Source organism: Scyliorhinus torazame, chromosome 14 (genome assembly GCF_047496885.1).
Source record: "Scyliorhinus torazame isolate Kashiwa2021f chromosome 14, sScyTor2.1, whole genome shotgun sequence".
Lineage (NCBI taxonomy): Eukaryota > Metazoa > Chordata > Chondrichthyes > Carcharhiniformes > Scyliorhinidae > Scyliorhinus > Scyliorhinus torazame.
This window is the reverse complement of record NC_092720.1, coordinates 178,132,391-178,158,066: the sequence shown is the minus strand read 5'-3', so window position 1 is coordinate 178,158,066 and position 25,676 is coordinate 178,132,391. Positions and strand designations below refer to the sequence as shown.

Genomic DNA, 25,676 nt, shown 5'->3' with positions numbered 1-25,676 from the left:
TGTCTGTCACTGCTTCTCTATTGATCAATCCTCTAGCCTAGTATCCCAATTCACTTCACCTAGCTCAGCCTCCATGCCCACAGAGTTGCCCTTATTTAAATTTAAAATACTTGTCTTCGATCCACTCTTCTTCCTTTCAAACTGGATGTAAAATTCGATCATATCATGGTTACTGAACCTTGGAGTGCCTTTACTCTGAGGTAATTAATTAATCCTGTCACGTTACTCATGCCGGATATAAACTGCTCTCTGGGTGGTTCCGGAAGGTGTTGTTCTTAAAAGCTATCTCAAAAGCATTATGTTCAAATTTAAACAAAAACAGAAAATATTGGGCAACCTCAGCAGTTTCCATCAACTTGTTTTCCCCTCACCATTGTCCCCCTTAGGCCACCTGTTCCCTGTCCCTAGTTGCCCTTTGACACACTGCTTACCTTTGTTCTGTATTAACACATTCTAATCTCTTTATGTGCCACGATCAGCACACTTCTTAGCCTTAATCATCACCTTTCTGTCCATGACATCTTTGTCAATTTCCACCTACCGCTGACCCAGCCTCACTGCTCCACACTTCCCTCCCCCCACCACACACACACACAACAATATAAATCTGACCCTATTTTCAGTTCTCTCTCGCTTTGACAAAGAGTCATCCAGACTCAACACGTCAGCTACGTTCTCTCTCCACAGATGCTGTCAGACCTTCTGAGATTGTCCAGTGTTTTCTGTTTTTGTTACAGGTTCCAGCATCTGCCATCATTTGCTTTTATGTCCAAACTTAAGATGGCCTAAATTGTCACGTGTTATCAGCGGAAAAGTCAAACCCACACCAGTATGTTATCATAGAGTCATAGATGTTTACAGCATGGAAACAGGCCTTTTGGCCCAGCTTGTCCATGCCGCCTAGTTTCACTAAGCTAGTCCCACTTGCCCGCATTTGGCACATATCCCTCTATACCCACCCTGCTCATGTAAATGTCTAACTGCTTTTTAAGGGAAAAAATTGTACATGTCTCTACCACTGCCTTTTGCAGTCCGTTCCAGATGTTCACCATCCTCTGGGTGAAACAATGTCCTCTCTGCTCTGCGATGCCTGACTAGCATCCTCAACCTTCATGCAGATCAAACCCAAGGTCCTTATTTGCAATGTCACCACTCAACTTGTGCCAGAAACTGATGCTATGTGACTGTTTCCCATAGCGCCTCCAAATAAAAATAAATGCCGACATCTATCACATGATATTCATTAGGATGAAAACTGGGAGATTGCACAATACAAGATCTGTGACGGTCCTAAACCAACAGATATGTTTGAAGCCAATATCCTCTATTGCCTGGTAAACTGCCAACAATAACTTTGCCATAAATGAAAATCTTTAATTTCTCTCGTTGAGTTTTAGACTCGATAATTTCCATTCATTTTGTCCTAATTTATTCAATCAGTGGAGATGATTGCATAGTGACTATGTCATTGGTTTAGTAATCTGGGAGGCAAAAGTAGTGAAATTTGGAAATGGATGGTTCTGGATGAATTGGCCTTGTTATATATGAAGATGGGCCTCCAATGGTCTTGTGGCGCAGTGAGTAGCATCCCTGCCTCTGAGACAGAGGCTCCGGGTTCGTGTCCCACCCCAGATTGTCAGTGTTTTCTGTTTTTGATGGCCAAGGAAGGCACGTTCCCAAAGCGGTCAAGTATGTTGAGTGTGTCAATCTGCAAAAATCCTTCCAAAACACACTAATGCCTGGAAGTAAGAGAGGGAGAGAGTCCTGGTCAGCCACGCTTGGTGAGGTGTGGCGTCCCTCGAGCTATAAGCCCCTGGCAACAGGCAAGTGACCTATTCTGGGAATAACTAGCTTTGGAGACAGCACCACTAGGTGCGGGGAGGGAATTTAATGGATGGAGCTCCAGCAGTACCTGGTGCCAATTTGTTTTTCAGTGATGGAGTCTCAGCCTCATGCTCGGGGGATAGGAGTTTAGACCTCAGTACAGCTTGTGGAATTCAAATTTAATTAAGAAATTAATTTAATCAATATCAAAATTAATCTGGATTGGGAAAGCTAGTGTCAGGAATGAAACAGTGAAACTACCACTGATTATCGATAAAACCCATCTGGATCACGAATGGCCTTTGATGTCGGCTGTTGACAGGGGCTTATAGCTCGAGGGACGCCACACCACATCAAGCGTGGCTGACCAGGACTCTCTCCCTCTCTTACTTCCAGGCATTAGTGTGTTTTGGAAGGGTTTTTGCAGGTTGACACACTCAACATACTTGACCGCTTTGTGAATGAGTCTGGATTGCTTGTGTTTCCAGACCCACAGTGAGACTGAAATCGGCCAGCATTCCAAACGCAATCAGGGATGGCAACAAATGTTGGCCTGGCCCATGTACCATGAAAATAAAAGCCATTCAAGCCACTATTGAGGAACCTGCTATTGGGATAGTTTTCAATTGGTGTGGCTCAAATGTTGCCAGAAAACTGCACTCAATGCAACAGAAAATGTGGCGCAGATTGGTCATTGTCTTTGACGCATTTCCAAGAGTCATAGAATTCTTACCGCGCAGAAGGAGGCCATTCAGCCCATTGTGTCTGCACCGGCTCTCCAAAGGAGCATCGTGACTTTGTGCCATTCCCCTGCCTTTTCCCGTACTCCTACACATGGGGCGGGATTCTCCGCAGCCCCGTGCCGAAATCGCGTTTGGCGCGGGGGCGGAGAATCGATGTTTACGCGGGAATTGTACCCGGCGCCGCTCCCGCGATTCTCCGATCCCCGCAGAATCGCTCATGCGCAGATTACGCAGCAGCTGGGGGGGGGGGGGCATTGACAGAGACCCCCCCCAGCGATTCTCGGCAGAATTCCCGACGGCATAATTCTAACCACAAATTGCCGGTTGGGAACCTCGGGTGGTGGCTGAGAAGGCACAGATTTAAAGTGATTTGCAAAAAAACCTTTTCACACAGTGAGTGGTTGGGGTCTGGGATACATTGCCTTGTAAATTTGTCGAGGCAGTTTCTTTTTTTTTTAATTTAGAGTACCCAATTCATTTTTCCCAATGAAGGGGCAATTTAGCGTGGCCAATCCACCTACCCTGCGCATCTTTGGGTTGTGGGGGCGAAACCCACGCAAACACAGGCAGAATGTGCAAACTCCACATGGACAGTGACCCAGAGCCGGGATCGAACTTGGGACCTCGACGCCGTGAGGCCGCAGTGCTAACCCACTGCGCCACCGTGCTGCCCGTCGAGGCAGTTTCAATTGAGGCATTCAAGGGGCACTCCCGGTCGGAGGTCCGCGCATGCGCACAGCGGCGACCTCCAGCAGCTGCGCCGTGCGCAATGGCGGTCTCGGATCGCGGACCGACATCAACAATGTAGGCCCCCCCCCCGAGATGGTGCGCGCCCGAGGATCCAAACCACTCGATCACTGCCCCGGCCGCCCATGAGGCGATCCCCCTCCCCGGCCGCCACCCCCCCCCCCCCCCCCCCCCCCCCCGCCACCCCCGCAACCTGGGCGGCCCATATCCGTATTTAAGGAAAGTCAAAAGTGAGGAACATAGAACATTACAGCGCAGTACAGGCCCTTCGGCCCTCGATGATGCGCCGAACTGTGAAACCACTTTATAGCCCATCTACACGATTCCCTTATCGTCCATATGTCTATCCAATGACCATTTGAATGCCCTCAGAGTTGGCGAATCCACTACTGTTGCAGGTAGGGCATTCCACGCCCTCACTACTCTCTGAGTAAAGAACCTACCTCTGACATCTGTCCTATATCTATCTTCCCTCAATTTAAAGCTATGTCCCCTCGTGCTAGACATCACCATCTGAGGAAAAAGGCTCTCACTGTCCATCCTATCCAACCCTCTGATCATCTTGTATGCCTCAATTAAGTCACCTCTTAACCTTCTTCTCTCTAACGAAACCAGCCTCATGTCCCTCAGCCTTCCCTGATAAGATCTTCCCTCCATACCAGGCAACATTCTAGTAAATCTCCTCTGCACCCTTTCCAATGCTTCAACATCCTTCCTATAATGCGGCACCCAGAATTGCACGCAATACTCCAAATGCAGCCGCACCAGAGTTTTGTACAGCTGCAACATGACCTCATGGCTCCGAAACTCAATCCCTCTACCAATAAAAGCTAACACTTTCAACCTTCTTAACAACCCTCTCAACCTGGGTGGCAACTTTCAGGGATCTATGTACATGGACACAGAGATCTCTCTGCTCATACACACTACCAAGAATCTTACCATTAGCCCAGTACTCTGTCTTCCTGTTATTTCTTCCAAAATGAATCACTTCACACTTTTCTGCATTAAACTCCATTTGCCACCTCTCAGCCCAGCGCTGCAGCTTATCTATGTCCCTCTGTAACTTGTAACATCCTTCCGCACTGTCCACAACTCCACCAACTTTAGTGTCATCTGCAAATTTACTCACCCATCCTTCTACGCCCTCCTCCAGGTCATTTATAAAAATGACAAACAGCAGTGGCCCCAAAACAGATCCTTGTGGTACACCACTAGTAACTGGACTCCAGTCTGAACATTTCCCATCAACCACCACCCTTTGTCTTCTTCCAGCTAGCCAACTTCTGATCCAAACTGCTAAATCACCCTGAATCCCATGCCTCTGTATTTTCTGCAATAGCCTACCGTGGGGAACCTTCTCAAACGCTTTACTGAAATCCATATACACCACATCAACTGCTTTACCCTCATCCACCTGTTTGGTCACCTTCTCAAAGAACTCAATAAGGTTTGTGAGGCACGACCTACCCTTCACAAAACCGTGTTGACTATCTCTAATCAAATTATTCCTTTCCAGATGATTATACATCCTATCTCTTATAAACCTTTCCAAGACCTTGCCCACAACAGGAGTAAGGCTCACTGGTCTATAGTTACCGGGGTTTTCACTACTCCCCTTCTTCAACAAGGGGACAACATTTGCTATCCTCCAGTCTTCTGGCACTATTCCTGTAGACAAAGTTGACTTAAAGATCAAAGCCAAAGGCTCAGCAATCTCCTCCCTAGCTTCCCAGAGAATCCTAGGATAAATCCCATCCGGCCAAGGGGACTTATCTATTTTCAAACTTTCCAGAATTCTAACACCTCCTCCTTATGAACCTCAAGCCCTTCTAGTCTAGTAACCTGAATCTCAGTATTCTCCTCGACAACATTGTCTTTTTCCTGTGTGAATACTGATGAAAAATATTCATTTAGCACCTTTCCTATTTCCTCGGACTCCACGCTCAACTTCCCACTACTGTCCTTGACTGGCCCTACTCTTACCTTAGTCATTCTTTTATTCCTGACATATCTATATAAAGCTTTAGGGTTATCCCTGATCCTACCTGACAAAGACAATGGCCCCTCCTGACTCTTCTTAGCTCTCTCTTTAGGTCCTTCCTAGCTAACTTGTAATTCTCGAGCACCCTAACTGAACCTTCATGTCTCATCTTTACATAAGCCTCCTTCGTCCTCTTGACAAGTGTTCCGACTGCTTTAGTAAACCACGGTGCCCTCGCTCGACCACTTCCTCCCTGCCTAACAGGTACATACTTATCAAGGACACGCAGTAGCTGTTCCTTCAACAAGCTCCACATTTCCATTGTGCCCATCCCCTGCAGTTTTCCGCTCCATCCGATGCATCCTAAGTCTTGCCTCATCGCATCATAATTGCCTTTCCCCCAGATATAACTCTTGCCCTGCGGTATATACCTATCACTAAAGTAAACGTAATCGAATTGTGGTCACTATCACCAAAGTGCTCACCTACCTCCAAATCTAACACCTGTCCTGGTTCATTACCCAGTACCAAATACAATATGGCCTCGCCTCTCGTTGGCCTATCTACATACTGTGTCAGGAAACCCTCCTGCACACATTGGACAAAAAGGGACCCTTCTAAAGTACTCGAACTATAGCATTTCCAGTCAATATTTGGAAAGTTAAAGTCCCCCATAACAACTACCCTGTAGCTTTCGCTCCTATCCAGAATCATCTTTGCAATCCTTTCCTCTCCATCTCTGGAACTTTTCGGAGGCCTATAGAACACCCCCAACAGGGTGACCTCTCCTTTAATGTTTCTAACCTCAGCCCATACTACCTCAGTAGATGAGTCCTCATCAAATGTTCTTTCTGCCACCGTAATACTGTACTTGACTAACAATGCCACTCCTCCCCCTCTTTTACCACCTTCCCTGAGCTTACTGAAATATCTAAACCCCGGCACCTGCAACAACCATTCCTGTCCCTGCTCTATCCATGACTCCAAAATGGCCACAACATCGAAGTCCCAGGTACCAACCCATGCCGCAAGTTCACCCACCTTATTCTGGATGGTCCTGGCATTGAAGAAGACACACTTTAAACCACTTTCCTGCATGCCGGTACACTCCTGCAACTTTAAAACCTTACTCATGACCTCACTACTCTCAATCTCCTGTATGCTGGAGCTACAATTCACGTTCCCAAGCCCCTGCTGAACTAGTTTAAAGCCTCCTGAAGAGCATTAGCAAATTTCCCCCCCAGGATATTGGTACCCCTCTGGTCCAGGTGTAGACCATCCCGTTTGTAGAGGTCCGACCGACCCCAGAATGAGCCCCAGTTATCAAGAAATCTGAAACCCTCCCTCCTGCACCATCCCTGTAGCCACGCGTTCAACTCCTCTCTTTCCCTATTCCTCATCTCGCTATCGCGTGGCACGGGTAACAACCCAGAGATAATAACTCTGTTTGTCCTAGATCTATGTTTCCACCCTAGCTCCCTGAATTTCTGCCTTACATCCCTATCCCTACCTATGTCGTTGGTACTTATGTGGACCACGACTTGGGGCTGCTCCCCCTCCCCCTTAAGGATCCCGAAAACACGATCCGAGACATCACTGACCCTGGCACCTGGGAGGCAACACACCAACTGCGAGTCTCTCTCGTTCCCACAGAATCTCCTATCTATCCCCCTAACTATGGAGTCTCCAATTACTAATGCTCTACTCCTCTCCCCCCTTCCCTTCTGAGCAACAGGGACAGACTCTGTGCCAGAGACCTGTACCCCATGGCTTACCCCTGGTAAATCATCCCCCCCCAATAGTATCCAAAGCGGTATACTTGTTACTAAGGGGAACGACCACAGGGGATCCCTGTACTGACTGCTTCCTCCCAGCCCCTCTCACCATCACCCATCTATCTTTATTCTTCGGAGTAACTACATCCCTGAAGCTTCAATCTCTGACCATCTCTGCCTCTCGAATGATGCGAAGTTCATCCAGCTCCAGTTCCTTAACGTGGTTTCTGAGGAGCTGGAGATGGGTGCACTTCCCACAGATGAAATCAGCAGGGACACTGACGGCGTCCCTCACCTCAAACATTCTGCAGGAGGAACATTGCACTACCTTCCCTGCCATCCCCTCTAGATAAAAAAAGAAAAAGAAGGAAAGAGCTTACCTGTTATTCACTCTATCCCTTAGGTTAAAAGAGGTGGAAGGGTGGGGGACACTACAAGTGTAGTGTCTGGGGTTCAGAAACTGCCCAACTTAAATACAGGTAAATAAAACACTTAACCAGCAACCGCTACACCCCACATGAAAACAGCAATCAGCTGTTATTGGCCTACGCAAACAATTTAAATCTTTACTACTTACCCAGCAGTCACTCTGTCCTCACTCCGACCGGATTCAGCTGGAAACTCTCTACAGTAAGTTTTTTTAAAAATTTACTCCCCTTTTCAGCAAACACTCACTCAGCAACCTCTGCGCCCCGCACGATAACACCTGAGGGAAAAGAAAAACTACTTACCAGTCACCAGCCAATCACTTACCTGCAGGCTGTGACGTCACTGTTAAACTTCTTTCTACTTTTACCTGCCCTCGAGCCTTCCTCTTGATCTTTACAGCGTTTGGTTTTTTTTGGTTAGACGAGGGTGTAGGGAGGGAAACACTGAAGACGTGTTTCGGGTTTAATTGTCACTTAACAACAGCTCCTCCACAAACCACCTTCAAGTTAGGGTGACCACAATGCATGTATGCAAATATCTCCCGCAACAGCCAATCAGCAGCTCTGCTCTACTGCCCTCTGCTGGATGCTTGCCTTCACTTGAACACCTAGAGTCTCTTGCTCAGGTACACCTTCAAGTTAGGGTGACCACAATGCACGTATGCAAATTAACCCCACAACAGCCAATCAGCAGCTCTGCTCTACTGCCCTCTGCTGGATTAGGAAAGCTAATGTGGAGGAGGTTCTCGGAAACTGAAATGGCATGCTGGCCCAAGAGGATTTGGGTATAGCAGTGGAGATGGCTTGCTGCAGTTATACAGGGCCTTGGTGAGGCCATACCTTGAGTATTGTGTGCAATTTTTGTCTCCTAATTTGAGGAAGGACATTCTTGCTATTGAGGGTGTCCAGTGAAGGTTCACCAGACTAATTCCCGGAATGGCAGAACTGACATATGAAGAAAGACTGGATCAACTAGGCTTATACTCACTGGAGTTTAGAAGAATGCAAGGGGATCTCGTAGAAACATATAAAATCCTGGTGGGACATGACAGGCTAGATGTGGGAAGAATGTTCCCGATGTTGGTGATGCCCAGAACTAGTGGTCACAGCCCAAGAATAAGGGCCATGATGTGGAGATGCCGGTGTTGGACTGGGGTGAGCACAGTACGAAGTCTTACAACACCAGGTTAAAGTCCAACAGGTTTGTTTCGATGTCACTAGCTTTCGGAGCGCTGCTCCTTCCTCAGGTGAATGAAGAGGTATGTTCCAGAAACATATATATGGACAAATTCAAAGATGCCAAACAATGCTTGGAATGCGACCATTAGCAGGTGACTAAATCTTTACAGATCCAGAGATGGGGTAACCCCAGGTTAAAGAGGTGTGAATTGTACCAAGCCAGGACAGTTGGTAGGATTTTGCAGGCCAGATGGTGGGGGATGAATGCAATGCGACATGAATCCCAGGTCCCGGTTGAGGCCGCACTCATGTGTGCGGAACTTGGCTATAAGTTTCTGCTCGGCGATTCTGCATTGTCGCGCGTCCTGAAGGCCGCCTTGGAGAACGCTTACCCGGAGATCAGAGGCTGAATGCCCTTGACTGCTGAAGTGTTCCCCGACTGGAAGGGAACATTCCTGCCTGGTGATTGTTGCGCGATGTCCGTTCATTCGTTGTCGCAGCGTCTGCATGGTAAGGGGTAAGACATTCAGGATTGAGATGAGGAAGAACTTCTTCTCTCAGAGAGTTGTGAACCCTGCCACAGAAAGCTGTTGGGGCCAGTTTCTCAACACAGCATATCCCTCTACACATATCTTTGTAACATCTGAAAATTTGGCAACAATGATTTGATTTGACTGATTTGATTTATTGTCACATGTACCGAAGTACAGTGAAAAGTGCTTTGATGCGGCCGAGGGAACGTACACAGTACATACATAGTGGACAAAAGAATAATCAACAGAGAACATTGACAAATGGTATATCAATAAATAGAGATTGGTTACCATGCAAAACAAGGGCCAAACAAAGCAAATACATGAGCAAGAGCAGCATAGGGCATCGTGAATAGTGTTCTTACAGGGAACAGATCAATTCATCTGGAAAGGAATAATTTGATTAATCATAGTCAACACGGTCTCAAGTCCCTCAGCCTTTCCTTCTTCCGGCTCATTAATGTATGTTGTGAATAGCTGTGGCCCCAACACTGACCCCTAGCAGAACACCACTAGTCACCGGCTGCCATCCTGGAACAGACCCCTTTATCCCCACTCTCTGCCTTCTGCCAGTCAGCCAATCCTCTATCCATGCCAGTACCTTGCTCCTAACACCATGGGCTCTGATCCTACTTAGCAGCCTTCTGTACGGCACCTTGTCAAAGGCTTCCTGAAAATCCAAATAGATTATGACCACTCGTTCTCCTTTTTCTAAATTCCTCATTACCTCCTCAAAGAAATCTAATAGATTTGTCAGGCATGACCTCCCCTTGACGAATCTGTGCTGACTCAGTCCTATTTTACCATGCAGTCCTAAGTATTCCACAATCTCATCTTTCATAATGGACACTAAAATCTTACCAACAACCAATGGCAGGCTAACCAGCCTATGAATCCCATCTTCTGCTTCCCTCCCTTCTTAAACAGCGGTGTTACATTAGCCACTTTCCAATCGTCTGGGACCCTTCCTGGCTCCAGTGATTCCAGAAAGATCACCACCAATGCCTCCACAATCTCCTCAGCCATCTCTTTCAGAACACTGGGGTGTAGTCCATCCGGTCCAGGTGATTTATCCATCTTCAGACCTTTCAGTTTGCCCAGCACCTTCTTCTCAGTGGTGACTACTTCACTCACTTCTGCCCCCTGACTTTCTTGAAGTTCCACTGTGAAGACTGATGCAAAGTACCTATTCAGTTCCTCTGCCATTTCTTTGTTCCCTGTTACCACTTCTCCAGTCTCATTTTCCAGTGTTCCAATGTCCATTCTTGCCTCTCTCTTATCTTTAATATATTGAAAAAACTCTTGCAATCACCTTTGATATTTCCAGCTAGCTTACACTCATATTTCATCTTTTTCCCTCTTATTGCTTTATTAGTTGGTCTCTGCATGTTTTTAAAGGCTTCCTCCTCCTCTGGCTTTGCACTAATCCTCACCATATTGCATGCTTTTTCCTTTGCTTTTATGCTGTCTTTGGCTTCCCTCGTCAGCCATTGTCCTCCCCCTAGCATGTTTCCTCCTCCGATGAATTTCTGTTGTGCCTCCCGAATAACCCCAAAAACTCCTGCCATTGCTGTTCCACTGTCTTCCCTGCTAGACTCCCTTTCCAATCACCTCTGGCCAGCTCCTCCCTCGTGTCTTTGTAGTTACCTTTATTCAATTGTAAAACTGTTACATCTGATTCTAGCTTCTCCCTCTTAAACTGAAGGGTAAACTTTATTATATTGTGGTCACTGCCCCCTCAGGGTTCCTTCACCTTAAGTTCTCTAATCAAGTTTGCCTCATTACACATCACCAAATCCAGAATTGCTTGTTCCTGGTGACTCTACCACAAGCTGCTCCAAAAAAAACATCTGGTACACATTCCACAAATTCCTTTTCGTGGGATCCGCTACTAACCTGATTTTCCCAGTCCACCTGCATATTGAAGTTCCCCCATGTTTATTGTAATACTGCCTTCCTTACATGCCTTTTCTATCTCCTGATTTATTTTCTGCCCCACATCCTAACTACTGCTCAGGGGCCTGTACATAACTCCCATCAGGGTCTTTTTCCCTTGGCGTTTCCTCAACCCTAACCCTATCCACACAGATTCTACGCCTTCTGATCCTATATCACTTCTTGCTATCGATTTAAGTTCATTTCTTATTAACAATGCAACCATGCCCCCTCTGCCTCTCTGCCTGTCCTTTCGATAGGACACATATCCTTAGATATTTAGATCCCAGCCCTGATCCCTTTGCAGCCATGTCTCTATGATGACCACAATATCGTATCCGTAATTTCAATGTGTGCAACAAGCTCATTTACCTTGTTTCATAAAATAATAATAATAATCTTTTATTGTCACAAGTATGAAGTTACTGTGAAAAGCCCCGAGTCGCCACATTTTGGCGCCTGTTCGGGTAAGCTGGTACAGGAATTGAACTGCTGGCCTTGTTCTGTATCACAAACCAGCTGTCTAGCCCACTGAGCTAAACCAGCCCTGAACTGCTGGCATTTAGGTACAACACCCTCAGTCCTGTGTTGGCCGCTCCCCTTCTCAAAGTTGTCCCTTTTTTGCTGTGCCTGAAGTTGGATTCCTGCCGCTTTCTATACTCTGCTCAATTACGTGTTCGAGAAACTTTACTAACCTCTCCTAAGCCCTCAGCCCCTTTTACTCATTTAAAGTCCTCATCATTAACCTGCACTCTCACCTTCTCCTTTAAATTTGGCTTTCTAATTTTCCATGCAACTGAACCCTTCCCACCCCCCCCCCCCCAACATTATTTAGTTCAAAGCCCTATCTACAGCCCTAGTTATGCGATTCGCCAGGCCTGTGATCCCAGCATGATTCAGGTGAAGACCATCCCATCGGAACAGCTCCCTCCTTCCCCAGTACAGGCGCCAATGTCCCATGAGTTCAAACCCATTTCTCCCACACAAATCTTTGAGCCGCACATTTACCTCTTTAAAAGGGAAGTCCTGCCGGGCAGAGATTTAAAGTTGCATTTGGTTCACACCTTGCATGACCGCTGGACACCCCAAATTGCCTTGCAATCCAATGAAGCACTTTTTGAAATGTAGCCGCTGTCGTGATGTCAGAAGCGTGGGGGTCAATTTTTACAAAGCAAGCTCTCATGGACAGCAATGTGCTGATAATTGGTTCAGCTGTTTTTTTTCTTCATTCGTGAGGTTGATTGAGAGATAATATTGGCCAGAATAAACATTGCTCTTTTTTGAACATGGCTTCCCAACTGAGGAAGCAGACCGAGAGCCTTGGATTAATACCTTGGGCGAAATTCTCCGGAAACGGCGCGATGTCCGCCGACTGGCGTCCAAGACGGCGCAAATCAGACGGGCATCGCGCCGCCCCAAAGGTGCGGAATGCTCCGCATCTTTGTGGGCCGAGCCCCAACCTTGAGGGGCTAGGTCGGCGCCGAACGAATTTCCGCCCCGCCAGCTGGCGGAAAGGGCCTTTGGTGCCCCGCCAGCTGGCGCGGAAATTACATCTCTGGGCGGCGCATGCGCGGGAACGTCAGCGGCCGCTGACAGCTTCCCACGCATGCGCAGTGGAGGGAGTCTCTTCTGCCTCCGCCATGGCGGAGACCCGGGGCCAGATCACCCCGCGCCCTCCCCAGGACCCCGGAGCCCGCCCGAGCCGTTTTGTCCCGCCGGTAAGGTAGGTGGTTTAATCTACGCCGGCGGGACAGGCATTTTAGCGGCGGGACTTCGGCCCATTCGGCCCGGAGAATGGCGCGGGGGGGCCCGCTCACTGGCGCGGCGCGATTCCCGCCCCCGCCGAATCTCCGGTGCCGGAGACTTCGGCAACCGGCAGGGGCGGGATTCACGCCAGCCCCCAGCGATTCTCCGACCCAGCGGGGGGTCGGAGAATCTCGCCCCTCATCTGAAAGATGGCATCTCTGATAGTTCAGCACCCCCACGTTAAAGTTACCTGGGCAACTCGCTGATAGCTCACATCCTGTGGTTTTTCAAAGAATCCCTGCAGTACAGAGGGAGGCTATTCGATCCATGGAGCCTGCACTGACCCTTTGAAAGAGCACCCTACCCAGGCCCACTCCCCTGCCCTATCCCCGTAACCCCAGAACACAACCTAACCTTTGGACACTAAGGGGCAATTTAGTATGACCAATCTACCTAACCTGCACATCTTTGGACTGTGGGAGGGAACTGGAGCACCCGGAGGAAACCCGAGCAGACACGGGGAGAACATGCAAACTCCACACCATCAGTGACCCAAGGTTGGAATTGAACCCGGGTCCCTGGCATTATGAGGCGGGTTTGCTGGCTCGTGCCCATGTCAGGTTGCAGGCATGAAGGAAACTTCAGGGGAATCATAGAATCAACAGTGCAGAAGGAGGCTATTCGACCCATTGGGCCTGCACCAGCCCTTGGAAAGAGCACCTTCTTAAGCCCACAGCTCCACCCTAACCCAGTAACCCCACCTAACCTTTTTTGGACACTAAGGGGCAATTTAGCATGGCCAATCCACCTAATCTGCACATCTTTGGACTGTGGGAGGAAACCAGAGCACCCGGAGGAAACCCACAGAGACACGGGGAGAACGTGCAGCCTCCGCACAGACAGTGACCCAAGCCGGGAAACAAACTGGAACCCTGGAGCTATGAAGCAACTGTGTTAACCACTGTGCTACCGTGCTGCTGGAAGGGGGAAGGTTTTGGTCATTTTCAGTGAGAGAGTTGAACACTGTCCAGTTACATCAACTCCTGACAATGCTATTGATTCTCAAGTAAATAAGAAATTAGAATCTGGCTGAAACCTCTTAATTCTGCATTACCAGGTTTCACCAGCTCGACAGTTAGGTGGCACAGTGGGTGTTACGATGAGACCTGTGGCCTTGTGGTAATGTCACTGAACTAGGAATTCACATATCCAGGCTAATCCTCTGGGCAACATGGGATCAAATCACACAATTGCCGCTGGTGGAGTTTAAATTCAATTGATTAAATCTGGAACTAAAGCTAACCTTGGCAATGATAGAATCATTGATTATTGTAAAAAATCCACCTGGTTCATTAATGTACTTTAGGGAATGGATTTTTTAAAAATTCAGTCATGTGATGTGATGGTCACTGGCTGGGCTAGCATTTGCTGCCCATCCCTTCCCTTGAAGGAAATCTGCCACTTTACCCAGTCTGGCCGACATGTGACTCCAGATCCACAGCAATGTGGTCGACCCTAACTGCCTCTCCAAAATGACCCAGTGGGCTACTCAAGAGCAATTAGGGACGGGAAATTAGGCCCATTAGGCCTTGCCAGCAATGCCCACATCCCATGCGCGAAAAAAATTATTTAAAAAGAAGAGTCCAGATATTACTGTTTTACTTCTTCCCTGTCACTTGCAGCTGCCCCAAAGATTCGACTTTTGTGTCGTACCAGTTCGATGATCAGAGGAAACAGCGTTTCAGTTTCCACGTCTTCAAGTTTGATGCTTACCTGGAGGTCTACATCATCTGCGAGGTTGTGATCTGCCACAAGGGCTCAACCCCCAACAGGTGTGCCAAGGGCTGTATCCCGGCCAAGTACAAGCGGGACGTGGGCTTGCAGATGAGCAAAGACAAGTCGGCTTACCTCTCGCAGGGGCCCATCGTGTTCCGCCGGGATCTGGGAGGTAAGTCCCACTAGGCCGCAATCGCAGTTCGCTTCAGGATGACGCACGGTGGTTACGCAGCTGGGATGCCCTCCGGGTGGCCTTGTGTCTCAGTGGGTAGCCACCCTGTCTCTGCGCTAGGACATCAGGGTTCAGGTCCCGTTCCACCATTTAATTGGCAGCCAAAATGGTTTGACTGTCAACCTGCAAATGCTTCCAATGCACGGCAGTGGTGGGCGGTGGGGGCGGGAGAGATTCCTGCTCACAAATCTGATTGAAAGAGAGGCGTAGCCTCCACCACCACTCTCTATATCTCCTGACTATAACAGACATGTAGAAGCTCATGATACCATAAGAGCATAAGACGCAGGAGGCGAAATAGGCCATTCAGCCCATCGAGTCTGCTCCCCCAATCAATGAAATTGTGGCTGATCTGATGTGACAATCCTCAACTCCATTTTCCCACCTCATCCCCATAACCCTTGATTCCATTAAAAATCTGTCTCTCTCAGCGTTGAGCAGACTTAACGACCCGCGCTCTACAGCTCTCTGTCGTAAAGAATTCCGCAGATAATAATAATCTTTTATTGTCACAAGTCAGCTTACGTGAACACGGCAATGAAGTTACTGTGAAAAACCCCTTGTCGCCACATTCCGGCGCCTGTTCGGGTACACACAGGGAGAATTCGGAATTCTCAGCTGGTACGGGAATATGAACCCGCGCTGCTGGCCTTGTTCTGCATCGCAAACCAGCTGTCTAGCCCACTGAGCTAAACCACTACCAGAATAAATTACTCTTCATCCGTCTTATATCCCTTACTCTGAGATTATGCTCTCTGGTTCTAGATTCTCCAACGAGAGGAAACATCCTCTCAGCATTTACCCTGTAAAGCCTCTGAGCATCTTACATCAATAAAGTTGCCCCTCGTTCTTCTAAAATTCAGTGAGTACAGGTCCAACTTACTCAGCCTCTCCTTATAATCAAATCCCTCCATACTAGGGATCAACCTTCTCTGGACTGCCTCCGATGCCAGTATATCTTTCCTTAGAATAGGAGACCAAAACACGGGAGGACAGGAAGAAAGGAGGGCCGCGGCTCGCCTCTCAGGGGAGAGGGAGCGCCTGGCACAAAGAGAAGGGGGGGGCAGGGCAGAAGGGGGGGAAGAACACAGAGGGGAGACAGAGGAACAGGGACTAAGGGGGAGGGAGAGGAGTCGGGGGAGAACGCAGAACAAAAGAGAAGCAAAGGGAAGGGTGATGTAGATAAGCAGCACGAACACAGGCCTTGGCAGGCATGGAGCAGGGCGAGGAACGAAGGTGACGCCACAAACAGCCACTCGGGAGGGCTTCAGGACGAAGGGAGACCCTGGAGTGCAGGGGCGCAGCCACGTGGCTTACACACAGCTGGCGGCCATGGTGGGTGCCCCCTGGACAAAGGGAAACCCCGGAGTCCTGGGGCCCGACCTCATGGTGAGAGCGGTGACCACGGCCATTTTGTACAGCCCCCTAACGAAGGGAAACCCCGGAGGGCAGGGGCACATCCACCAGGTAAGTATGGGTGACCCCGCAGGACCGGGGGGGTCAAAAAACCCTCACCAAGATTGTTATCTGGAATGTAAGGGGACTCAACGGCCCGGTCAAAAGATCCAGAGTGTTCGCCCACCTAAGAAGCCTGAAAGCAGACATAATCTACCTACAAGAGACGCACCTGAGGGAGAAGGACTGATGGCTGGTAAGGAAGGGATGGGTGGGACAGACATACCACTCATGCTACGGGACGAGGGCTAGGGGAGTAGCAATATTAATTAGTAAGAGTACGAGGTTTACGGAAACCAAGACAGTTACAGACCCAGGGGGACGGTACGTCATGGTCAGCGGTGTCCTGGAAGGGGCACCAGTCGTACTGGTAAATGTGTACGCTCCCAACTGGGACAACACAGAATTCATAAAGAAGACCATGGCAGAAATCCCCGACCTTGACACACACCGACTGATCATGGGGGGGGCGACTTCAACTATGTACAGGACCCACTGACTGACCGATCAAACCCCAGAGCAGGGAGAAAGACTGGCATGGCCATGGAAGTAGGAGCATTTATGGACCCATGGAGGTTCCTGCACCCGGGAGAGAACGAATTTTCATACTTCTCACAAGTACACAAGGGATACACCCGTATCGACTTCTTTGCAGTGGGGAAATCGGTGCTTCCAGGAATCACCGGAAAGGAGTACTGCGCGATCGTTATCTCTGACCACGCTCCACACTATATGGATGTGAGGGTGGAGACAGGCCGTGCCCAGCGCCCCACATGGAGGCTGGACACGGATCTCCTGGCCGACAAGGCCTTCTGTCAGAAAACATCGCGGGCCATAGGCGACTCCGTGAGGAACAACCAAAACGGGGCGGTCTCACCCTCCACGTTCTGGGAGGCACTGAAGACCGTGATGAGAGTAGAGATCATAGCCTACAAGGCAAGCAGAGATAGGGAAGAGAGGGTGGCCAGGCAACAACGTGGACTCCATCCTGGAAGTCGACAGAAAATACTCCGAGGCCCCAACCGTAGGGCTGCTGGCAGAGAGGAAAAAGCTGCAAATGGACTTTAACCTGCTATCCACTAGGAATGCCGTGTACCAACTCCGCCAGATATGGGGAACCTTCGACGAACACGGAGACAAGGCTGGCCGCCTATTGGCTCACCAGCTGAGAAAGCAGGCAGCGACAAGGGAAATAGCGCAGGTAAAGGATAGCAGAGGCAGACTGGTAACAGAGCCAAAGGAGGTCAATCGGGCATTTGAGACCTTCTGCCAGGGACTGTACACCTGAGAGCCCCCCGACGGGGATGTGGGAATGAAACAGTTCCTAGACAGACTGGATCTACCAGTGGTGGGGGAAGACAGACGGGGGGAGCTGGAAGCACCAATAGACCTGGGAGAAATCATGGAGAGCATGAGCTCCATGCAGGCGGGGAAGGCACCGGGACCCGATGGGTTCCCGGCGGACTTCTACAAAACATTTGCACCAGTCCTGGCCCCACACCTAAGGGACATGTTCGCGGACTCACTGGCAAGGGGCACCCTGCTCCCCATGTTAGCGCAGGCCACAATTTCACTGATACCCAAAAGAGATAAAGACCTGACGGAATGTGGATCATACAGACCCATTTCACTGCTGAACATGGATGCGAAAATACTCACAAAGGTCCTGGCCAAAAGGCTGGAGGGCTGCGTACCAGAGGTGGTCGCAGAGGATCAAACGTGCTTTGTCAAGGGTAGGCAGCTCACAGCGAACATCAGGCGGCTGCTAAACGTAATAATGACCCCCTCTGGGGAGAGAACAGCAGAGGTGATTGTCTCCCTGGACGCGGAAAAGGCCTTCGACGGAGTCGAATGGAAATACCTCCTCGAGGTACTGGAATGGTTTGGGCTAGGAGTGGGGTTCACCGCCTGAGTGAGGCTCCTGTACAACGCTCCCAAAGCGAGCGTCCGAACTAACGCCACCAGCTCTAAATACTTCCAGCTGCAAAGAGGAACAAGACAGGGCTGCCCCCTGTCCCCACTCTTGTTCGCGCTAGCCATCGAACCCCTGGCGATAGCCCTGCGGGACGCGAAAGGCTGGAAGGGAATCCGGAGAGGAGACAGAGAGCTCAGAATCTCACTCTATGCAGATAACCTGCTCCTTTATGTCTCGAAGCCACAGGAGGGACTGAAGGCAATGCTGCAAAATAGGGGCTGTTTAGCACAGGGCTAAATCGCTGGCTTTTAAAGCAGACCAAGGCAGGCCAGCAGCACGGTTCAATTCCCATACCAGCCTCCCCGAACAGGCGCCGGAATGTGGCGATTAGGGGCTTTTCACAGTAACTTCATTTGAAGCCTACTTGTGACAATAAGCGATTTTCATTTCATGGCATTTTTCAAATGCTGAAAGAGTTTGGAACCTTCTCGGGCTACAAACTTAACCTGGGCAAAAGCGAGGCATTCCCAGTGAACCCAAACGGGGGAGGGAGACAGCCCAGAACAGATTCCGTTACCTGGGGATCCAGATAGCCAGAGATTGGACACAGATCCACAAGTGGAACCTGACCAGCCTGGTGGAGGAAGTAAGAAGAGACCTTCAAAGGTGGGGCTCACTCCCACTCTCCCTGGCGGGGAAAGTGCAGACGATCAAGATGAACGTACTGCCGAGATTCCTCTTCCTGTTTAGATCCATTCCGATCTTCATCCCCAAGGCCTTTTTCCAAAACGTAGACAGTCTAATCATGGCGTTTGTGTGTGTGGGGGGGGGGGAAGAACCCGAGAATTCCCAAACAGACACTGCAAAGAAGGAAAATCAAAGGGGGCTTGGCCTTACCAAACCTACAATACTACCACTGGGGAGCAACAGCAGAAAGAGTGAGGGGATGGGTACAAGAACCTGACACAGATTGGGGTACAAATGGAGGAGGCATCCTGTAAAGGAACGACCCTCCAGGCCCTGGCTACAGCAGCACTCCCATCCCCCTCAACAAGATACACAACGAGCCCAGTGGTAGCGGCCACGCTGAGAACATGGACCCAGCTCAGACAACACTTCGGGATAACTAAAATGTCCCCCATGGCCCCCATCTGCGTCAATCACAGATTCCCCCCAGCCATGCTAGATACCACCTTCAAAAAATGGAGGCGGGACGGGACACATTGACGGTCGGGGACTTCTACGTAGGGCACAGACTGGCGACACTAGACGAACTGACGAGGAAATGGAGGCTAGCAAAAGGACAGGAAATGAGACACCTCCAAATAAAACACTTCCTCCGCAAAGAGACAGTGGGGTACCCTGGGGCCCCAGAAAGCACACTACTACAGGACCTGATAGGCACAAGCAACGAGAAGGGGGGCTCTGTGGGAAAATATAGGGACAGCTACTGGACAGAGCCCGAACACACTGGACGAGACCAGACAAAAATGGGAGGACTAACTGGGGACAGAGGTAGGATGGGGACTCTGGAGCAAAGCACTGAGCAGGGTGAGCTCCACCTCCTGCGCAAGGCTAAGCCTAATGCAGCTCAAAGTGGCGCACAGAGCGCACCTGACCAGAACCCGAATGAACAGGTTCTTCCCGGAGGTGGAGGACAAATGTGAACGGTGCCAGAGGGGCCCAGCCAACCACACCCACATGTTCTGGGCTTGTCCCAAACTTGCTGGGTTCTGGGCAGCCTTCTCCGAGGCAATGTCCAAGGTTGTGGGGGTGAGGGTGAAGCCATGCCCAATAGTGGCAATCTTCGGGATATCGGAGCAGCCAGAGTTACACATGGGGAAGGGGGCCACGCCCTCGCTTTCGCTTCCCTAATCGCACGCCGGAGAATCCTGCTGGGCTGGCGATCGGCAGCCCCACCCACAGCTGCAGACTGGCTCGCTGACCTCTCGGAATTTCTTCACCTGGAGAAGATAAAGTACCACCCGAGGGTCAGAGGAAGGCTTCCAGAATACTCGGGGGCAGTTTGTCGGTCTGTTCCAAAACCTGATCGAGGCCAGCAACGAGGAGTAACCTAATAAGAATTATTATTATTATTATTTTTTTAAACACCAAGATAGATGAGTTACCAAAAGACTGCGCAACCCAGGGGGGGGGGGGGGGGGGGGGGGTGCAGCGGGGGAGGCAGAAGGAAGGCAGGGTAACCACAAGAGATTATTCCATTCTGTCCGGAAAAGAAAAGAAAAGCACAGCCGAAGCCGGGGGGGCGGGGGGCAGGAACCATAGACCGATCCAGTGGGCAATGAAAGGCACGCCGGGTCAGTTAAACGAAGGACAAACTAAACCTCTGTATAATAAAGGAAATTAGCGCAGGCGAGAAAAATGTGATGTGTATATATACAACTGTTTATAAATATGAGAAATGCCAATAAAAAGATTTTTTTCAAATAAAAAATAAAAAGAATCGGAGACCAAAACTGTACACAGAATTCCGGGTATAGTCTATTTAGTATCCTGTATAGTTTGAGCAAGTCGTCCTTATTTTTAAACTCCATTCCCTTTGAAATAAAGGCCAGCATTCCATTTGCCTTCCTTATTATCTGCTGGACTTGCAGGGTAACCTTTTTGTGATTCATACACAAAGATCTCCAAATTCCTCAGTGGTGCAGTTTTCTGCATTCTTTCTCCATTTAAATAATATTCAGCTCCTTTATTCTTCCTACCAAAGTGCATAACATCACGTTCTCCTACATTATATTTAATCTGCCAAGTTTTTTCCCACTCACCTAACCTGTCTATATTCCTCTGTCGACTCTTTATGTCATCCTCACCACTTACCTTCCTACCTATTTTTGTATCATCCGCAAACTTGGCAATAGCAGATTCACTTGCCTTGTCCAAGTCATTAATATATATTGTGAAAAGGGCAGCACGGTGGCGCTGTGGTTAACACTGCTGCCTCACGGCACCGAGGTCCCAGATTCGATCTCGGCTCTGGGTCACTGGCCGTGTGGAGTTTGAACATTCTCCCCGTGTTTGCGTGGGTTTCGCCCCCACAATCCACAGATGTGCAGGTTAGGTGGATTGGCCACTCTTAAGTTACCCTTAATTGGAAAATAAATTAATTGTGTACACTAAATTTAAATATATATATATATATATATTTTGTGAATAATTGTGGCCCCAGCACGCCACTAGTTACAGGTTTCCATCCTGAAAATACCCCTCTTACCCCAAGTCTCTCTCTTCCATTAGTTAGCCAATCCTCTATCCAACATCATGGGCTCTGATCCTATTAAGTAGCCTTTTGTGTGATGCCTTATTGAATGCGATTCAGACCCTGTGCGAACCGTAACATCAGGGATGTGGGCTCCACTGGCCAGACCAGCATTTTTTGCCCATCCATAATTGCCCCTTGAGAAGGTGGTGAGGAGTCGCCTTCTTGAGCCGCTGCAGTCCATGTGGTGTCAGTACATACAGAGTGCTGTTAGTATTAGGGAATGCAGGAAGTCCAGCGGAATAATTGAAATAGCTCCTTCAAAGAGGTAGCGCAGGAACAATGGGCCAAATGGCCTCCTGCGTTGTATGGGTTCCAGGGATAGAATTGAGGCTTCTGCACTGACCTATTGTCACATTGGCCTCCAACTGCGATGGCACAGGCCAGTATTCGGTTCCATTGCAGCAAATGGAAATTCATTATCAGGCCGGGCCTGCCACTGAGCAGTAGCTCTTGCCCACTCTGCGCAATGAGTTGCTCCCTCACCGACCACTACGACCGCAAAAGGCAGGAATGGGGCATAACATAATGGGGAGGTTCGCTCATTCAATTCCCACCTTTGTGTCCTCATCAAAAGAACCATTGCCAAATCTTCATTTTGATGCAAAAAATAGCAGATAGTGGACAAGCTCAGTCGGTCAGTCCATCTTAAACCCCTCCCCCCATTTTTCAAACATTCCTCTCCTGTGTTGCCTCAGTGCAAATCACCCCCTCCCCTTCTCACTCCACACCATGGGAAAGTGGTGCCGTAGTGCTCTTATCATTGGACTAATAATCCAGAGGCCCAGAATGGTATTCTGGGGATCCGGGTTCGAATCCCTCCATAGACGATGGTGGAATTTGGATTCAATAAAAATTTGAAATTTAAATCTAATGATGAAAAATGAAACCATTGTCAATTGTTGTAAAAACACATCTGGTTCACTAATGTCCCTTAGAACATAGAACATAGAAAAATACAGCACAGAACAGGCCCTTCGGCTTACGATGTTGTGCCGAACCTTTGTCCTAGATTAATCATAGATTATCATTGAATTTACAGTTCAGAAGGAGGCCATTCGGCCCATTGAGTCTGCTCCGGCTCTTGGAAAGAGCACCCTACCCAAAGTCAACACCTCCACCCAACACTAAGGGCAATTTTGGACACTAAGGGCAATTTATCATGGCCAATCCACCTAACCTGCACACCCTTGAGGGAAGGAATTCTGCTGTCCTGACCGGCTCTGGACTACATGTGACTCCAGATCCCCAGACCCACAGCAATGTGGTTGACTTTTAACTGATGCTCAGTTTGAGGGCAATGAGGGATGGACAACAAATTGCCAGCAATGCCCAAATCCCATGAAAGAATATAGAAAACCCTGTCTTTTGTTCTTAAAGCTGCTACATTTTGCTTTTAGTTTCTACATTCTCTCTGCCTTCAGTTCTGACGAAGAGTCAAAGGACTCTAAACATTAACTCTGTTTTCTCTGCTGATGCCGGCAGACCTGCTGAGTTTTCCAGCGCTCTCTGTTCTTGTTTCAGGTTCCAGCATCTGCAGTATTTTGCATAGTCGTTTATATCTAAATGGCCATAAATTAGGAGCAAGGAATATGCAATGATACCTGGGTGTCTTCGCACACCAGTCACTGAAGTTAAACATGCAGATACAGCAGGCGGTAAAGAAGGCAAATGGTCTGCTGGCCTGCATAGCGAGAGGATTCAAGTGCAGGAGCAGGGATGTCTTGCTGCAATTATACAGGGCCTTGGTGAGGCCACATCTGGAATATTGTGTGCAGTTTTGGTCTCCTTATCTGAGGAAAGATGTTCTTGTTTTAGAGGGAGTGCAGAGAAGGTTTACCAGACTGATTCCTGGGATGACGTACTGGCATATGAGGAAAATATGAATCGGTTACAATTGTATTCGCTGGAGGTCAGAAGACTGAGGGGGGATTTCGTAGAAACCTATAAAATCCTAACAGGATTAATGCATTTTGGAAGGTCTAATACAGGTAGGGAATGTACAGTGAATGGTAAAACCCGCAAGAGTATTGACAGTCAGAGAGATATAGGTGTACAGGTCCACAGGTCACTGAAAGGGGCGACACCGGTGGAGAAGGTAGTCAAGAAGGCATACGGCATGCTTGCCTTCATTTGCCGGGGCATTGAGTATAAAAATTGGCAAGTCATGTTGCAACTATATCGAACCTTAGTTAAGCCACACTTGGAGTATAGTGTTCAATTCTGGACGCCACACTACCAGAAGGATGTGGAGGCTTTACAGAGGGTGCAGAACAGATTTACCAGAATGTTGCCTGGTACGGAGGGCATTAGCTGTGAAGAGAGGTTGAATAAACTCAGTTTGTTCTCACTGGAACAACGGAGGTTGAGGGGTGACCTGATAGAGGTCTACAAAATTATGAGGGGCATAGACAGAGTGGATAGTCAGAGACTTTTTCCCAGGGTAGAGGGGTCAATTACTAGGGGACATAGGTTTAAGGTGCGAGAGGCAAGGTTTAGAAGAAATGTACGAGGCAAGTTTTTTAAACAGAGGGTGGTGGGTGCCTGGAACTCGCTGCCGGAGGAGGTGGTGGAAGCAGGGATGATAGTGACATTTAAGGGGCATCTTGACAAATACATGAATAGGATGGGAATAGAGGGATGTGGACCCCGGAAGTGTGGAAGATTTTAGTTTAGATGGGCAGCAGGGTTGGAGGGCCGAAAGGCCTGTTCCTGTGCTGTACATTTCTTTGTTCTTTGTTGATTGGACAGGGCAGATACAGGAAGGATGTCCCCGATGGTGGGTGTGTCCAGAACCAGGGGTCACAGTCTGAGGATATGGGGTAGATCATTAAGGACAGAGATAAGGGGAAATTCCTTCACTCAGAGAGTTGGTATCACAGGACGTAGTTGAGGCCAAAACATTTCCTTTATTCAAGAAGCAATTATATATAGTATTTAGGGCGAAGGGGATCAAAGGATATGGGGGAAGGTGGGATTAGGTTATTGAGATGGATGATCAGCCATGATGATAATGAATGCCAGAGCGGGCTTGAAGGGCTGAATGGCTTCCTGCTCCTACTTTCTGTGTTTCGATTTTTCTACATTTAGTCTTCAGTCTGGTGCTGGAGAATGGCTCTCATTTGCCAAGTCACCTTGGGGCACCATTTGAAGGCCTCGCCAGTTGTTTCACGCTGCATCTAAATATCTGTTTGTTTGAACCCAGATCTCATTCGACTGCCATTGAACCCGGAGAGGAGTGGGAGCAACGGTTATCTCCCAGTTCTCGGACTGCTTTCAGTGGGATTTCTGATTTCCTTCCTTGCCTTGATCGTTCAGAGGAGATACTATTTGCAACAGTTTTGGGGAAACACGGATGCCCCACCCCCCCGTCCACCCAAGTAGCTGAACACTGTCTGAAGACAAACACTATGTGCGTTGCTTCGCCCGATTGTAGTTCTGATTAATCCGGTCTAACGCATCAATTTTCATTCAAAGGTTTGCTTTTATTTTGGTGCCGCTAGAAGGCAATCGAACATTGTGTAAGAAATCTTCTAAATTGGGCTTAATAGTTTAACTGCCTGAATTAAGGAAAATCAGGAAATCGATGATCACCAATCCACGACCTACATGTATTGCTCAGAATCTCTTTACCTGTCAGTGCTCTTACTGAAATAAAATTGATATGTCAATGGCAATGCAGTCCTTGATCTCTTTTCACTGAAAGCTAACATACAGGTACATCAAGCAATTCACAAAAACAATGGTGGATGTTAGCCTTTATTGCAAGAGGATTTCAGTATAGGTGTAAAAATGCCTTAATGCAATTATATAGAGCCTTGGTGAGACTGCATGTGGAGTAGTGTGTGCAGTTTTGGTTCCCTTAGAAGGTAAGATACACTTGCTAGAGAGGGAATGCAATGGAGGTTCACTAAACTAATCTTGGGATGAAGGGATTAAATAGAGTGGGCCTTTATTTTGTGGTATTTAGAAGAATGAGGGGTGATCTCATTGCAGTGTTAGGAACCCAGATGAGAAGCCAACTATTTGCAATTTGTAAAACTGAGGAAATGTGACTGCACCACAGGAGTGATAACACTGACCAATAGATATCTTTTATGTTAAAACAAACTTTAATTTCAGCACAG

The 25,676-nt window shown here is 48.6% G+C and overlaps 1 protein-coding gene across 6 annotated transcripts in view; it reads left to right on the top strand.

Annotated features, from left to right (window-relative positions):
* LOC140390245 (uncharacterized) overlaps positions 1 to 25,226 on the top strand; it is a 580,951-nt gene extending 555,725 nt beyond the window's left edge. For all 6 annotated transcript variants that reach the window (XM_072475229.1, XM_072475231.1, XM_072475230.1 and 3 more), the window contains 2 exons: positions 14,577 to 14,842; positions 24,755 to 25,226. In XM_072475229.1, coding sequence (XP_072331330.1) covers positions 14,577 to 14,842; positions 24,755 to 24,933 — 445 coding nt within the window. In that variant the 3' untranslated portion in view covers positions 24,934 to 25,226. The remainder of the gene's footprint in view (positions 1 to 14,576; positions 14,843 to 24,754) is intronic.
* The last annotated feature ends 450 nt before the right edge of the window (positions 25,227 to 25,676 follow it).